We start from the raw sequence: 15,781 nt of genomic DNA on the forward strand, positions 1-15,781 counted from the left end.
CTGCATGGATTTTCTATGATGAACAATTTGAGACTATTTTGGTGAAGATCGGAGCATTTTTCAGGTTTTGACTTATAACTTTTGCTTATAACTCCAGAAGGGTATGTCACAGATATATGTAAAAGTATACTTTTTCTGGATCGCCATAACAAGAGGAATAGTTTGAGGAACGTTTCAATAGCATTCGAGCAGTTTGAATTTTGACCTCTGTGTGAAATTTGACTCGCCATAACTCAAAATGCTCAAAGCTGACTGAGTTCCAGTAAACTTATTTTTGAAGTTGTTGGTCTTGAGAAGCTATATCCATCAAAAACAAAACTATGGACACCCAAAACAAGCTTCTGTGGCAAAATTGAGTTTGGCAGCCGGACTATTGTACTTTCCGGGGACAATAAACTAATTCATAATCAAATCATCTCCATCACCATGCATCGTTTATGTTTCATACAAACAAACAAACAAACAAACAAACAAAAGTTTTTATAACGATTATATTTCCAGCACCCATGCCACGCCAGTCCTGTTAGCGTCCACTTGTGATTGATATCCGATCCATATACAATTGTCTACATTCAATATAAACACAACCGGATATGTATCCGATATATGCTTAGGACACTTATGTCTGAATACACTTCTAGTGCCCGTTTCTATTCATCGTTATGTATTCTTCTCCCGTGCATTATTTTTGCGAACTACCCTTCATAGCCCAAATTATATAAACCTGCACGCTAAACAATGCATTATCTAAAACCCGCACGCTAAACAATAGATTCTAGATAATACGTGCACGCTCAAATACTAGAAATACTACTTTCACATAACTATGAGTTAGGTGGCGCTTTCGACACAGAGGTCACATAACTATATAATTGTCTGTTCGGTATATATACCATCAAAAAAGTACGAATATACATTCTGTGGTGTTAAAATGGTATAGTTACAAACGTGTTCTATTTTGCAAATATCATTGTCATAAATTATGATAAATGACCTCAAATAAATCAAACATCAAATTAGAATAATCGAGCTTCTATTAATTAAAAAGGGCCAAAAACAGGTGGATCATAATTATACAAGATGACACCATTGCAAAAAATTCAGCATTTTATAAATGAAATACATGTAGGCCTATATCTAAAATAACATGGCCTGGCCCGGGAAAAACACACTAGCGTATAATATCATGATCATGCTTTATAATACTGAACAAATTGTAAAATCCCAATGTCGTGTGTTTTAATGTAAGTAGATTTTTTAAAGTTCAAATTATAGAGCTATAAAGTCCAGTTGATATGTTTTTTTTCTCATCTCAATTCACCGTAGTACTAGTCGGACATCTAAATCGATCGTTTCCAGTTGAACTGGTTCAGTGCTCTCTGTGTTCGAAACCACGATATTAAATGATCACAACATAAAGTCAATTGGTTACAAACCATGCGTGAATAAGTTATTAAAGTATGACGTATGGCGCAATCGATACCATTGATAGTTAACTTATACAGGGATTGATTTTCTTTACCAGTTAAATTTTACCTAGCTGGTCAATGACCTGACGGTGTTTTTAAAATGTAAGATATTTTCCCTAATATTAAAACTAATATAATGAATGCAGCAATTAATATTGCCTATTGTTTTAATACACTCAAAGTGTATGACGGATAATGTACACGTGCAAATGCATTCGTCAAGATAATTGCACTTGCCATGGAGTTATTGCATTTAGCTCTCGAGCCTATCGGCTCTCGAGCTAAATGCAATAACTCCACGGCGCGTGCGATTATCTTGACTAATGCATTGCACTCAGTTCATTATCCTTATCATACACTTCTAGTGCCCGTTTCTATTCATCGTTATGTATTCTTCTCCCGTGCATTATTTTTGCGAACTACCCTTCATAGCCCAAATTATATAAACCTGCACGCTAAACAATGCATTATCTAAAACCCGCACGCTAAACAATAGATTCTAGATAATACGTGCACGCTCAAATACTAGAAATACTACTTTCACATAACTATGAGTTAGGTGGCGCTTTCGACACAGAGGTCACATAACTATATAATTGTCTGTTCTGTATATATACCATCAAAAAAGTACGAATATACATTCTGTGGTGTTAAAATGGTATAGTTACAAACGTGTTCTATCTTGCAAATATCATTGTCATAAATTATGATAAATGACCTCAAATAAATCAAACATCAAATTAGAATAATCGAGCTTCTATTAATTAAAAAGGGCCAAAAACAGGTGGATCATAATTATACAAGATGACACCATTGCAAAAAATTCAGCATTTTATAAATGAAATACATGTAGGCCTATATCTAAAATAACATGGCCTGGCCCGGGAAAAACACACTAGCGTATAATATCATGATCATGCTTTATAATACTGAACAAATTGTAAAATCCCAATGTCGTGTGTTTTAATGTAAGTAGATTTTTTAAAGTTCAAATTATAGAGCTATAAAGTCCAGTTGATATGGTTTTTTTCTCATCTCAATTCACCGTAGTACTAGTCGGACATCTAAATCGATCGTTTCCAGTTGAACTGGTTCAGTGCTCTCTGTGTTCGAAACCACGATATTAAATGATCACAACATAAAGTCAATTGGTTACAAACCATGCGTGAATAAGTTATTAAAGTATGACGTATGGCGCAATCGATACCATTGATAGTTAACTTATACAGGGATTGATTTTCTTTACCAGTTAAATTTTACCTAGCTGGTCAATGACCTGACGGTGTTTTTAAAATGTAAGATATTTTCCCTAATATTAAAACTAATATAATGAATGCAGCAATTAATATTGCCTATTGTTTTAATACACTCAAAGTGTATGACGGATAATGTACACGTGCAAATGCATTCGTCAAGATAATTGCACTTGCCATGGAGTTATTGCATTTAGCTCTCGAGCCTATCGGCTCTCGAGCTAAATGCAATAACTCCACGGCGCGTGCGATTATCTTGACTAATGCATTGCACTCAGTTCATTATCCTTATCATAAGCTATTGTATACTTAATGGTTCTCTCTACACTAAAGTTGTATTTATTACTCTATCACTGAGCGAAAGAGCGAAAATCGGTTGGTATTTGACCAATGAGGTAGAAGTGTTTTTCCCAACGCAACAAAAAGCGCTCTACCTCATTGGGTAAAAGCCAATCGCTGTCGCTCAGCTTTAGATGTTATGATTGCAGACTAGTTCTGCCCCTCTTTTTAATCGGCTGATATTTGATTTCTGAACAATAGATGTCTTAATTAATTTTGAACAGAAAGAAAGAAAAAAGAAAAATGATACATTTCAGCATATAGCTTCATATTGAATGAATCAATTCATTCACTCGAAAATTTAACCCCAATCACTCAATGATAAGGCAAAATTGGTGATGTTTTAACGTGAAATTTGTACAATATTTTCTGTTTGCTGTTTTTTGTGTAGGATCAATTTTGAATATGCCACAAATCCATGTTAAACGACCAAGATTTAAAAAAAAAACATTATTTCGGCTTAAATTTGTTTGGTAATTTTTGGTAAAGATTAAGATTTGACAGGAATTTTACATTATGGCGTTAAATGTCAATAGGCATACACTCCTGTATACATAATTATCATGTGGAAGACGAGTAAATTAAGTTGAAACTGCTTCTGTTATTGTTTGTGTTTTAATGAACTAAAAGACACTCTGTACTTTAATTCAGTTAGTGGGGTGACCTTGATTGCAATCATACATCATTATCTAAACCAATAAATCCCCCACTTTGTACAGGTGCTATCACTAGGGGTAGGTTAAACAGCCTTTTAAATAGGGTGATGTTTCATATTTCTTAGGGAACAGGCTTATTTGATGCAGTATGATCTCCTGAGCATTTTGACACCACTTTCATCCAAATCTACAAATGAACTGTAATGCTGGCATTTTCACTTTTGTTTATAAAGATGTTGAACAGGTAACTTGTCCTCAAGTTAATTTTTAATACAAACTTGGATCTGTTTACTTTCAACTATTTGCAAGTGTCATCTTCTACAATCCCAGGCCAGCACTTTCGTTCATTCAAAGCACCAAGTCCTTACCAGTATTGTGTAAAAATGTGACAAATTTGCTTTATTCACTGCGTTTTCTTTTTAAAGACATTTCTTGTTATAAAGATATTATGAGTTGTCGGAGCTCTCTATGACTTGAGCTAGCTTTATAAACATGTTGCTAGTTGAGCTCGCTACTGATTGAGACTTCTAAACGTTGTTGCAAGATCTTTACAAACCATAAATTCTCGTTTTTCGTTACGTCTTCGTGTAGGCGTGGTATCGAATTCCACTCCTTCCAAAGGACCTCATATGCAATTAATGGAGCAGCTAATGAGAGAATATGGACCTCCATTTTGTCGACCTGTCCGCTAGAAATAACTGTAATGCTGGCATTTTCTCTTTTGTTTATAAAGATATTGAATATGTAACTTATCCTCAAAATAACGAGTAGTGAAATCCTTTGTTTTCATAATAATAAGCTCTGAACACAACCTCATTTCTTGAAAATTAGACCACTCATGACCCATCTCAACATTGTCCACATCGGGTGTCACAAGCTTCACCTTAATTATTAGCGATAAATAGTAATATTTATATAATGCTTCAACTAACTTGACATATATATTTTAAACGGTACATCGAACAAGATTAACTAAGTACAAGAGTTAATTCAGTGAACGACACCCTCATATCATTGGCTCTTGAAGGACTCACCGCTAGTCATTTTCTGAAAACCAATGATTAAGAGTCAGACTGCTGGCTAGTGTACACGTTAATCCATCCACATGTGAAGTAAAATACAATCGACTTGTATCGGATAAATATGACCAAGTGGAATTCTCACTCTTCAGTAATAAGAATTTGATATGAAAGAACGGCAAATAGAAGAAACTACACAGGACTGATAATTTATTTTACGAGATGTTTCGATGGGGACATGGATATTTGAAGTATATTTTCATCCTCCATTATTACAACGGTATGTATACAAATATGCTGCAATTTGTTTCCAAGTAAGTCAGTGAAATTGATACTTATTATTGTAGTGACCCTCATTCGACGTGAATGATACCATTTAACGGTCGCCGCTTTTTGTTGCAAAAATGAAACTACATTGGATTCATTTTATCAGAAAGAAATCTGAATGAATAAATGAATGAATGACGATTTCATGAACGAATGAAGATTACCATGTTATGCACGTGTGTGTATATAATTATGGCGTAAATATGCACTCAGAACGCTGGTGAATCGATGGCTATTGTTATACGAGGCTAACTCAGTCATTTAATGAGGCAATGCAAATGATCGAATTTGGTGTTGAAATGAGCAAACTTTACAGTTACACCTTTTCACTGTAACATTAATTTTCTCGGCCAAATGAAAAGGAATAATTCTCTTCTTTTTTTCATATGTCAGGAAAAACTATAATGTTTGGTACCGTGTTTTTTTACCGTGTTTTTGTTTTGTTTTTTATTGTTGTTGTTAAACTTCAAGTTTAAGATTTTCGATTTCCACTTGCCCCATGAGCTTTTTTGGGGTCAACGTTTTTGCTTTTCAAAATGACATAATTCGGTAATGAAATATATTTTCCAACTTTATAAAGCACATCATATAGGGCTATATATCAAAGTTTTGTCAGAATTTCGGTTTTGATTGCACCATTTTTCAATTCCGACTACCAATTTTGTCAAAATCAACTCAAGAATGTACCCATATCGATTACTTCTGCTGGTTATATAAAAAATGATGAGTTGGACATTTTGGCATGAAAAAAGGTGAAATCAAAATGAATATTCTGACAAAACTATAATATATGGACCTACACGATGTGCCTTAGAGGTGGGGGAATCTTTCTTTAACGAACTATATTAGTTTGAAACGCTAAAAAGTTAATTCCAAAAGAAGCTCACGGGCGAAGTTGAGGCAAATAGAAATCAATAATCTTACACTAAAAGACACAATTTCATGCATTATTTTAACACCTGGATTTTTTAAAGGTATATCCAAGTGGCATGTAAACCATAAATTCTCGTCTTTCTCTACGTCTACATTTAGGTGTGGTGTCGCATTTGACTCCACCCAAAGGACCTCATATGCAACTAGTGGAGCAATTAATGAGGGAATATGGACCTCCATTTTGTCGACCTGTCTCTGAATATAACAAGACAATAGTGGTTGAATTCTTCATGTTCATTAACCAGGTTCTTAGTTTCGTAAGTAATAATATTTTGTTCGATCTTCTGATAAATGAATCTTACGCAAACTAAGCAGGACATAACGACTCTAACCCTATTCGTTTACTTTCGTTTATTTAAAACAAAATACATAAATGACAACGTTTACGATTTCAAAATTTCAAAAATACAAGTTTTTATATTGTTTTTGGTTTCCTTATATTAATAGAATGAACGAGATCAGATGCTAAAGGTGAGCGGGCAGCTTGATATGGTAAGGCTTATTAAACATATCACATTGGTAAATTACAATAGAACCACAATTATTTTTTATTAAGTTGTAGGGAAAAGCATTAGTTAATAAACAAAACACCTCCTACAGAAAATCAATATTACTGCGCCAACAGTGGCCATAAGCGTACAAAGTCATTATGTTTATATCGATATTAGCCATTTCATATTTGCACTTATATTAATTACATTTTAGTTGCATTCAGAGCGTGTCAGGATTTCTAATTATTTAATGGCTGACAATCAATAAAGGTTTGCTATAAAAAGCTTTCTTTAGTAAGCAAAATTACAAAAGCTTATTGTTAATATTTGAAATAATGCCCTTTTAGATCATTCTAAACGGATTTTGCATTGAAACGAAATCACTATACCGACATAGAAAGCATACATCATAATTTCATCAGGATGTTATTTACTTTAATGGGTGGAAGGATACATTAACTATCAATGATTGAAAATGAAGGTGTATCAAATGCCGCGCACAATAAAAGAAGCATATTTAAGACGTTAATTATAAGGATTATTATTGTTTTTCAAGACGTGGTACGATGAGTATCTTGTATGGAATGAAACTGAATACCCAGCAGTTGAAACTGTTAAAATACCAATATCAAAGATCTCGCATCCTGAAGTACATCTTTATGAAAGGTAAGGCATCATAACAGTCACTGTGGATACCATTTCCAAAATGGGCGTGTGTGAATTCAAAAAGCCACTTCTATAAACTTACTGATCGACCAACAATAGCCAATGAGAAGTCTGCCTTGAGACTAAGAGCTGCCATTATCAGTTTATACTATAGGCCCTATAGACCCAAAGCCTTGGGCCAAGGCTACTATTGCTTTAAGCAATGCGTAATGTAAAGCCACAATATTTATTATTCAAGGTCTGACCGTCTGTCATCGACCTGACAACAGACACGCGCACGGTACAAACAGTTGTAACTTGTAAAAGATATTGTTTATTGCAAAAAGCATTAAAAATGATACTTTAAGGTATTGTTTTGTTAATTTCTGTATTTCGTTCGTGCATGCACTATTCGCCGTAGAAGTGATAATGTAACAGGATTAACTACCATAGTAATAGGTTAAAACAATTTTTGGACATATCGCTCTTCACTACAAGCAGGTAGCACTTATCACCTGTGTATGTCTGCAATCATAGATTGAACACAATACTGCTCGTTTCAAAGATACTATCTTACAGGTGCGAGTGAATAGCATGATATATGAATATTCTATTCGCCATCGAAGTGACGTAATAAATCGGATTAACTATCATACCAATGGGGTAAAACAATTTTTGAAATACCGCGCTGCACTGGTACGTTCACGAGGTACCTCTGCATTGGACCATATCAAGCTGATCACTCGCACCTGTAAGATTAGTATATTTGAAATCTATGATTGCAGACATACACAGGTGATGAGTACAACCTGCTTGTAGTGCAGCGCGATACACTCAAAAATTGTTTAATCCATTGCTATGATAGTTAATCCGATTATTACGTCACTTCGACAGCGAATAGAATTACGATCCCTGCTCTTTGACATCTATAGTTCAATGCAGAGGTACCGAATGAACGTACTAGTGCAGTGCGATATATTCAAAAATTGTTTAAACCTATTACTATGGTGTTAAATTATCACTTCAACGGCGTATATGGATGGTTGAGAAGTTATTATTTGCTCACTTGCTCAAGGAATGCTTATTTAAGATCAGTGTTTGTAACTTCCTTATGGTTCATAAATTAATAAGTTCATCAATAATGTGGTGGGGTGGGGTGGAAAAGTTGGCACCTTGGACATTTGGTGCCCCCCCCCTTTTTTTTAGGGTCTAAATTTTGTTGATCCCCTCAAGACAAAATTGTGGATACTTACTACTTTTATAGTACTAGTATATGCAATTTGAAGTCATTTCTAGTCACATTGATGTATTTGCTGTTTCTTCAACTCTGATATCATCAGTACATAGATACTTCACAAACAACTTCGACACACATATTTTAGGTCAGGGGTTAAAAGTTTCTATACAAAATATCATTATAGAATAAAGTAGTTGTCACAATCACGTTAAGTTGTATAACGTTGTGGTGTTAGCAGGGAAGGACTGGATTTCTAACCAAGATCTTTTCCTTCTCATATAAACTCCTCAACGAAAGTTTGGAAAGTTTTTTCAAGCATCTTTATCTCAGATTATTTGTGACAGTTTCATATCATGTTGCATATCAATGGATAGCTACATTAGTTCCCTTTACAATGACACCACATTTGAAACGATCTCTTTTTTCACGGCTGAGTAAACGTCTTGTGAATGTAGTGAGGTCTCAAACAGAATGTGCCAAATTGACCATTATTCTGTGCTCAAACAACACTAGTCACTAACCTCAACGGTTGGTAAAGCCATATGCAGCCAGCACAGCCATCACCTCCTCCTCATGTTGCTCACCAGCCTGTTAGCCCCCTGTTCACACATTGCTGTGGGATGGCACTCCATTCTTCAACCAGGATTCGTCACAGGTCATTCAATATGGTTGCATTGGCTACTCCGTTACGCACAACACGTCTAAGCTGGTCACACAAGTGTTCAATCGGGTTGAGGTCTGGGCTGATGGCGGGCCATTTCATTCTCTCTATTCCCATATTCTGCAGGTAGTCATTGACTACCCTGGCTCTGTGGGGGCAACCTTGTCATCTGGGATGATTGCCTTAGGTCCCAAATTGTGAAGATATGGAATTGCAGCTTGGTGCACAGAATAATGGTCAATTTGGCACATTCGGTTTGAGACCCCACTGCATTCACAAGACGTGTATTCAGCCGTAAAAAAGTGATTGTTTCAAATTTAGTGTCATTGTAAAGGGAGCAATGTAGGTATCCATTGATATGCAACATGATATGAACAGGTCACAAATAATCTGAGATATAGATGCTTGAAAAAACTTTCCAAACTTTCGTTGAGGAGTTTATATGTTTTTGTTTAAAATCTACCCATTTATAGTGCGTCTTTGTGAAAACCAGCGATTGCACAATGTTTAAACATTAAAATGTAATTATTATGCTCATTATTATGCTCTGAGCAATTGAGGACAACGTTGTGACAACGTTATTATGACGTTTAAACAGTTCACCACAAGACAATACAAAATAAATGTCTGACGAATATTTTAATATCCAGATCATTAGAAGAGATCCGATAGTACTTCCTTTGTAGCGTTGCCATTGGTTTCCATTTATCACTAAAAGGTTTGGTCGGTTTGAATGGTTACCATGTAAAAATGAAATAATATGAAATTTGATTAATTGTGCTGTCTTATACACTGAAAAGAATAATTTGTCAAAAAAGTGGTCTAATTTGACAAATTATAAAATCGTCATTATATATGAAATATTTATCATTCAAGATGAAACTGTTTTATGTGCTTGGGATGTCGAGGAAACAATTTATAGCAATTAATTTTCATCATTACAAATATTTTCACGACTTATAAATGTTCATTTTGTAATGACGAATTGATAATGATAATGAATAATTTTATTTAAAATGACAAATAAATGTAATACGACAAATATTTTTAGTGCATGACAAATTCAATGACAAAAAATGACTAATTTTTAATTCATAATTCATCATCAATTTGTCATGCACTAAATTTGTTAATGCATTTCCTGTGTTTATTTAGCCATTTGTGAAATAAAGATGTTGAGAATAATAGTAATAATACTTAGTAATAATCGTGTAATTTAGCTTATGGGCTGCGATTTGATCAATTGTATGTAATAAACGTGTTGTAGATCAAATCAGAGATACTGTTGTTAATTCAAACTCAACGCACGCTTTGTTGAAGCTAATGACCGTTGAGTCTAGATTTATATACTTTCTCATTTGCAAGCAAGAAATGGCTGTACACCATGATATTAATTATCATCACATAATTATTTTCATATTTTCATCCTTGATTTAAAGTTCAGATTTTGCAACTCTAATCGATGGCCTTCCGTGGATATATCCCGATGGACGTATCTTTTTGGCTGTACCAATGATATTTACTACAATGTGTCGAGTTGACGCTCGATTTTTCCCATTTGATACTCAACGATGCCAATCAAAATTTGGATCTTGGGTATATCCGACACGACATATGAATCTGGTCTTACCAGAGCGTAATGCTTCAGATTCAAGTATAAACTTTGTGGAAAATGGTGTTTGGGACTTAACTGACGTGCTGTTTCATCGCAATGATACTCTTTACGTTGAATATGGCAATTTTGCAGAGATTGTTTTTACGTTAGTTCTTACTCGACGTCCGACATTCTACGTATTAACTGTAACCATCCCCTGTATTCTTTTGTCTGTGATTAATGTGATGGTTTTCATTTTGCCAACGGAATCCGGTGAAAAGGTGTCATTGGGTATCACTAATGTATTGGCACTGGTACTTTTTCAACAGTTGATTGCTGAAATTATGCCACCAACATCTGACAAGTCACCTTTGATATGTAAGTACGAAATAAAATACATAAAACAGCGTAATTATGTTATATCAGCATGATTTATTACTCGGAGTTTCACGCCTAAAACGGCGATCATCAGATAAATAGCTGAACACTGTAACTCCAAAACAAAACAAATAAATTCACAGCGTTGAAGGCGTACGCGTCTTCACTAGAAAAGCATGACAGCACGCATGTTTAAAAACGAATGACACAGTATATACGCACGCATGTTTAGCGAATAACGCGATGGGCGCAGCAACTACGCATGCAATGAAGTGCGTAATTATTTCTTTTCATACACGGACGCACGCAATTTTGAAATGCGAAAAACAAATGCACGCATGTTTAGCGAAAAACGCAATAGGCGCATCATATACGCATGTAATGAAGTGCGCAATTTATTTCTTTAAAATGCGGAAGGCGCAGTAGGCGTAGCAACTACGCAAGTAATGAAGTGCGCGATTTATTTTTTCTTTGCGCGGCTTGGTGGTTTCCGACCGTGTCGGCATTTTGCGATGAGTTCGGTTTTATTATTGAGGGTGTTAGGCCCTTTCGCACGCAGTATTTCTAATTTCTCTTCAATGCATAGGTTGCATTGTCCTGAGTCACGTCTGTGTGTGTTTGATTCTTTCAAGATTTCCCAGTAGATAGAGTAGTTACTTCCTTTTCTTTTAAGTTGCCATACATATTTTGAGAGTTCTGTTTCCTTCTCATATTTGTCATGTTTGAATGATTTGGTGTGGTTGTTGAACCTCTGTTTAAAGGTTCCGCCTGAAAGTCCTATATAAGATTTAGATTCTGTATTCGAAGTTACACTGGCTTTATATACTAAAGCACTAGTCATGCACTTTCCACGGAGGGGACAGGTTTCTTTGACCCTACAGTTGCAACTTTTTGTTGATGGCATTTGGTTGGCTTTTTTGGTGATTTGTGAGTTGTGGGATTTGATGATTGATTTCATATTTTTCATACAACTGTAGCTGATTTTCACAGTGTTCCTGTTAAATATTTTGTTGAGTTTGTGTCCACGCGGGAAGTGCTTGGTTAGAAGCTTGATGAATGTACTCCCTACATTTCATTTCACGGCTTTGTTGTACGGAGGGTTAAACCAAATGACTTTTCTGGTGCGGCGTCTTTTCTTCTTTGCTGGTGGTCTTGTATGTAACGAAGTACGAAACATTATGCATACAGTGGTTTAGCAGCTTTTAGCTAGCGGGTACCAGGTTGAAGGATGTTTTTCCTTTATTGAATGCGGGCAGTGATCAATAGAGTGAAATTTCGCTCCTTTGAAAGAGAACTGCACTCCCCGTTGCAGAGTGACTGTCACTCTAAAATCACGAAATTTACAGTATTTTCTCTTCACTCCATCATTCGAGCCATTGGAGGAAATCACCAAATCACTACGGACATTCTGTTAGAATGAAATTGACTCGTTGATTTATTTCGAGATTTAATTTGGTTCCCGTACACGTACAATGGTCCCGAAAGTAAGGTTCTCGGATACGTTTACGTACTAACAAGCCCAACAAGTAATGTCGAATTTGTCTTTTTACCTTCAAAATTACAAAAGAAGTAATGCGGGAAAGGTTGGACCCTTTAAATTGGGAGCAGTGACGTAGCCACGTGGAGGAGGAGTGTGGTCTTACAAGGGGAGGACATCTTCACCCTTCTTGCTCCCCAGTGGGATTCGTGCCACCGTTATATTTTTGGCATTTTTACCACCCCTCCTCTCTGGAAAAATCGTGGCTACGCCACTGACTGGGAATGAAAGTTACAAATGCAATCCTATGATACCCCTTCTCACAAGCCTCTTTCACATTTTTTTCATTAATCTACAGCTTACTACTTCACACCTATGATAATAACAGGATGTCTTGCAGTTATGACAGGTGTCATTGTGGCATATTTACACCAGCAAGATGGCAAATCAGACGTCCCCAAGTGGTTTTGTTTATTAGCTAAGAAGAGTCAGATTCAAACGAAACCAGTATACAACTGCAGCGTTGGACAGAATATCATTGACAGTGACAATGAAGGAAATGGGAGTTCGGATCCCAATTTATATGACAAAAGTCAGATTCAAAAGCACCAGACATTAAGTTTAGAAGAGAATAACGCAGAAATTGAGAACACTTATACAAACTTATACAAATCAACAGATGCCGGTACCAAGATGGGAAATACTACTAGCATGTCTGATACCAAATACAATGGTCATTTGTTTGATGATATTGTAGCGTGGAAAGACATTGCCACAGCTATTAACCGCATCATGTTATCTGTTTGTCTTTGTATCACGGTAGTTTCAATTGTTGTTATCGGTTTTTGTTTCAAATTTATGTCACGGGATTGTTAAACGTCTGTTACAAAGGCCCAATACGTAACAATTGATACGTATTGGGTTCTTTCTTTAACCTATACCAAAATCTGGCAATAAATAAATCATCCTGCCCAATATGTAAAATTTCATTAAATTTAAAAGTAATTAAAATTAAATTATTCATACTCCCTCCCTCTGTAGTGAATAAATTGGATTTGCTACGTATTGGGCGCTGGTTGTTTTTAAAGCAAATCATGGGCAGTAGTTGCATGTGTTTTTATAGAAATACTTTATACTAACCCAGTAACTCATTTTTAGTCATTTTTAGTCTCTTAGAACAAGTTATTTAACAGCGTTTTTCCTCTAGACTTAGAATATTTGTTTCGTATTGGGCTATGGCTGTTTTGAGAGCAAACTAAAGGTTTTAGAGGCATTTGTTTGCTATTTAATTATTTTATATTGACCCGGTAACTCCGATTTTAAGTCTTTTTAGAACAAATTATTTGTCAGTGTTTTTTCCTTTGTTACGTATTGGGCTCCGGTAAGACCGCAACATATCTAGTCTTCTTCTTCAAAATGCTTCTCCTCCTACATATACACACGTTACACCTTACAATTACCTCACTTGCTATATCCAGTGCCCATAGGGTGTACATAGAATTGGGGTCAAATGTCATTTCCTGTATATAACCAAACTCCTTCAAAATGCTTCTTCTACCACAAATTACATAACACAATAACGTCACTTGCACATATGCATCGGCCATACCCAGTGCCTATTATAGCTTGTACACATAATTGCATTATCTGGACATCTGTAAGGGGTAATGGGCTCAAACGTCATGACCAGTTGAACATTTTGCAGTGGTTGGGTCAAAGGTAATACAAAGGTCAAATCTTAGAATCTTGGACATCTGTAAGGGGTACGGAGCTCACACTTGGTGACAACAAACTTCATGACCAGGGGAGCATTTTGGAATATTTTGGAACATTTTGCCGGGGTCAGGTCAACGGTCATCTGGTGTCAAATCTTAGAATCGCATTATATGGGCATCTTTAAGGGGCACTGGGGCTCAAACTCAGTGACAACAAACCTCATGACCAGGGGAACATTTTGCAGGAGTCAGGTCAAAGGTCATCTGGGGTTAAATCTTAGAATTAAATTGTCTGGACATCGGTAAGGTGTATGGGGCTCAAACTCGGTGCAACAAGCCTCGTGACTAACTTTTTAAATTAGCTCTTTTAAAAGTTGGTGTTTTTTTTCCATAATGTGTCTATAGAGAAGGGGAAGAGACAGACTCAGTCTGAGTTACTTATTAGCGAAGCAAATGTACATGTCACGAAGGGACCGATTCGACCCCGCTCTCTTTCGTGCCAAGTCTTATGCCCTACCAATTAAGCTATAGGCTATGCTCGTTAGATACCATTAATATGCCAACATTAATAGATTGGTGTTACAAAATTGGAATGTACAGCCACCTGTATCGGTAATATATTTGCCCAAACCCTAAGGTTTAATTCTATTGAGGGCGTCTCGTTGGTCTATGCCTGTAGACAAGGTCATACGGTATCCAAAGACAGACAGAAAATGACATTTTGTCGAATGTACATGTAACTAAGATTTCATAATTGAAAAAATAAATGAGATATTTAGATCTTTCTTTTTATTACGAAAGCATTAGTTAAGATGTATAAAGTAGTGCTAAAAGATGGGAACAAATTGATTGCAAATGTGGTTTCTAGAAATCTAGTGAATATGTTGTGCTGCAAAAGGGCGTACATCTACAACAGGCATGATATAAAATAAATAATAAAAATAAATATGAAAGCTAAAAATGATATACTAAACCTGTTATTTTAGTTTCAATCTATTGACACCAAAATAAACCAGTTCGAACCAGTAATATAATGCACAATTAAAATAAACGGGTGTTTTCAAAAATGTAAGCTCTTTTGCAAAAACACTTCATCCTTTATGCACATAGACGATCAGCCGTATCACATAGTGACGTATTCGACATTTTCTGACTATGAATGTTATGTTGCTTAATTAGTGAGAAAATTAATTAACCTGGCTCTATAGTGCTTTATTTTAAAGTGTCCATTTCACATTGCGGGCATATTTACTAAAAGCCGTTCATTTACACGTGTTTTATCATAGTGACCTATCTTGCCGGTCTTGAAAATCGTGAAGTATTTGCCGTCGTATTTGTGTTTGTGTAAAAATCAATGTTTTTGCGGTTTCACATACCGACGTACTCCCGCGTTGAAATGTCTTTCCGCAGTAACAGTTGTTGAATTTTTAGTAAATAATACTAACTTGAAACCTATTTATTTACTTCAATATCATCTATAATACCTTTAATCAGTTTTAATCAACTTTTCAACATCAAAACATTGCTGGAAAATAACGAAACAAACTTTCTTATGATCTCATGAAAAACATGTACAAAATGTATGAA

The 15,781-nt window shown here is 35.5% G+C and overlaps 1 protein-coding gene across 1 annotated transcript; it reads left to right on the forward strand.

Moving 5' to 3' along the window:
- The first annotated feature begins 4,770 nt into the window (after window positions 1-4,770).
- On the forward strand, window positions 4,771-13,640 carry LOC140164009 (neuronal acetylcholine receptor subunit alpha-7-like). Its single transcript, XM_072187294.1, has 6 exons — window positions 4,771-5,016; window positions 6,096-6,253; window positions 6,444-6,488; window positions 7,044-7,153; window positions 10,470-11,002; window positions 12,838-13,640. The coding sequence occupies exons 1-6, from the start codon at window positions 4,959-4,961 to the stop codon at window positions 13,353-13,355; spliced, it is 1,422 nt and encodes a 473-aa protein (XP_072043395.1). The 5' UTR covers window positions 4,771-4,958; the 3' UTR covers window positions 13,356-13,640.
- The last annotated feature ends 2,141 nt before the right edge of the window (window positions 13,641-15,781 follow it).

Source organism: Amphiura filiformis, chromosome 11, assembly GCF_039555335.1.
Source record: "Amphiura filiformis chromosome 11, Afil_fr2py, whole genome shotgun sequence".
Taxonomy (NCBI): Eukaryota; Metazoa; Echinodermata; class Ophiuroidea; order Amphilepidida; family Amphiuridae; genus Amphiura; species Amphiura filiformis.

Coding starts and splice junctions, on each gene's coding strand:
- LOC140164009 (XM_072187294.1), top strand. CDS start 4,959: ATGTTTCGATGGGGACATGGATATTTGAAGTATATTTTCATCCTCCAT. Junction 6,254..6,443: donor TTAACCAGGTTCTTAGTTTC/GTAAGTAATAAT, acceptor TTATATTAATAG/AATGAACGAGATCAGATGCT. Junction 11,003..12,837: donor TGACAAGTCACCTTTGATAT/GTAAGTACGAAA, acceptor ATTAATCTACAG/CTTACTACTTCACACCTATG.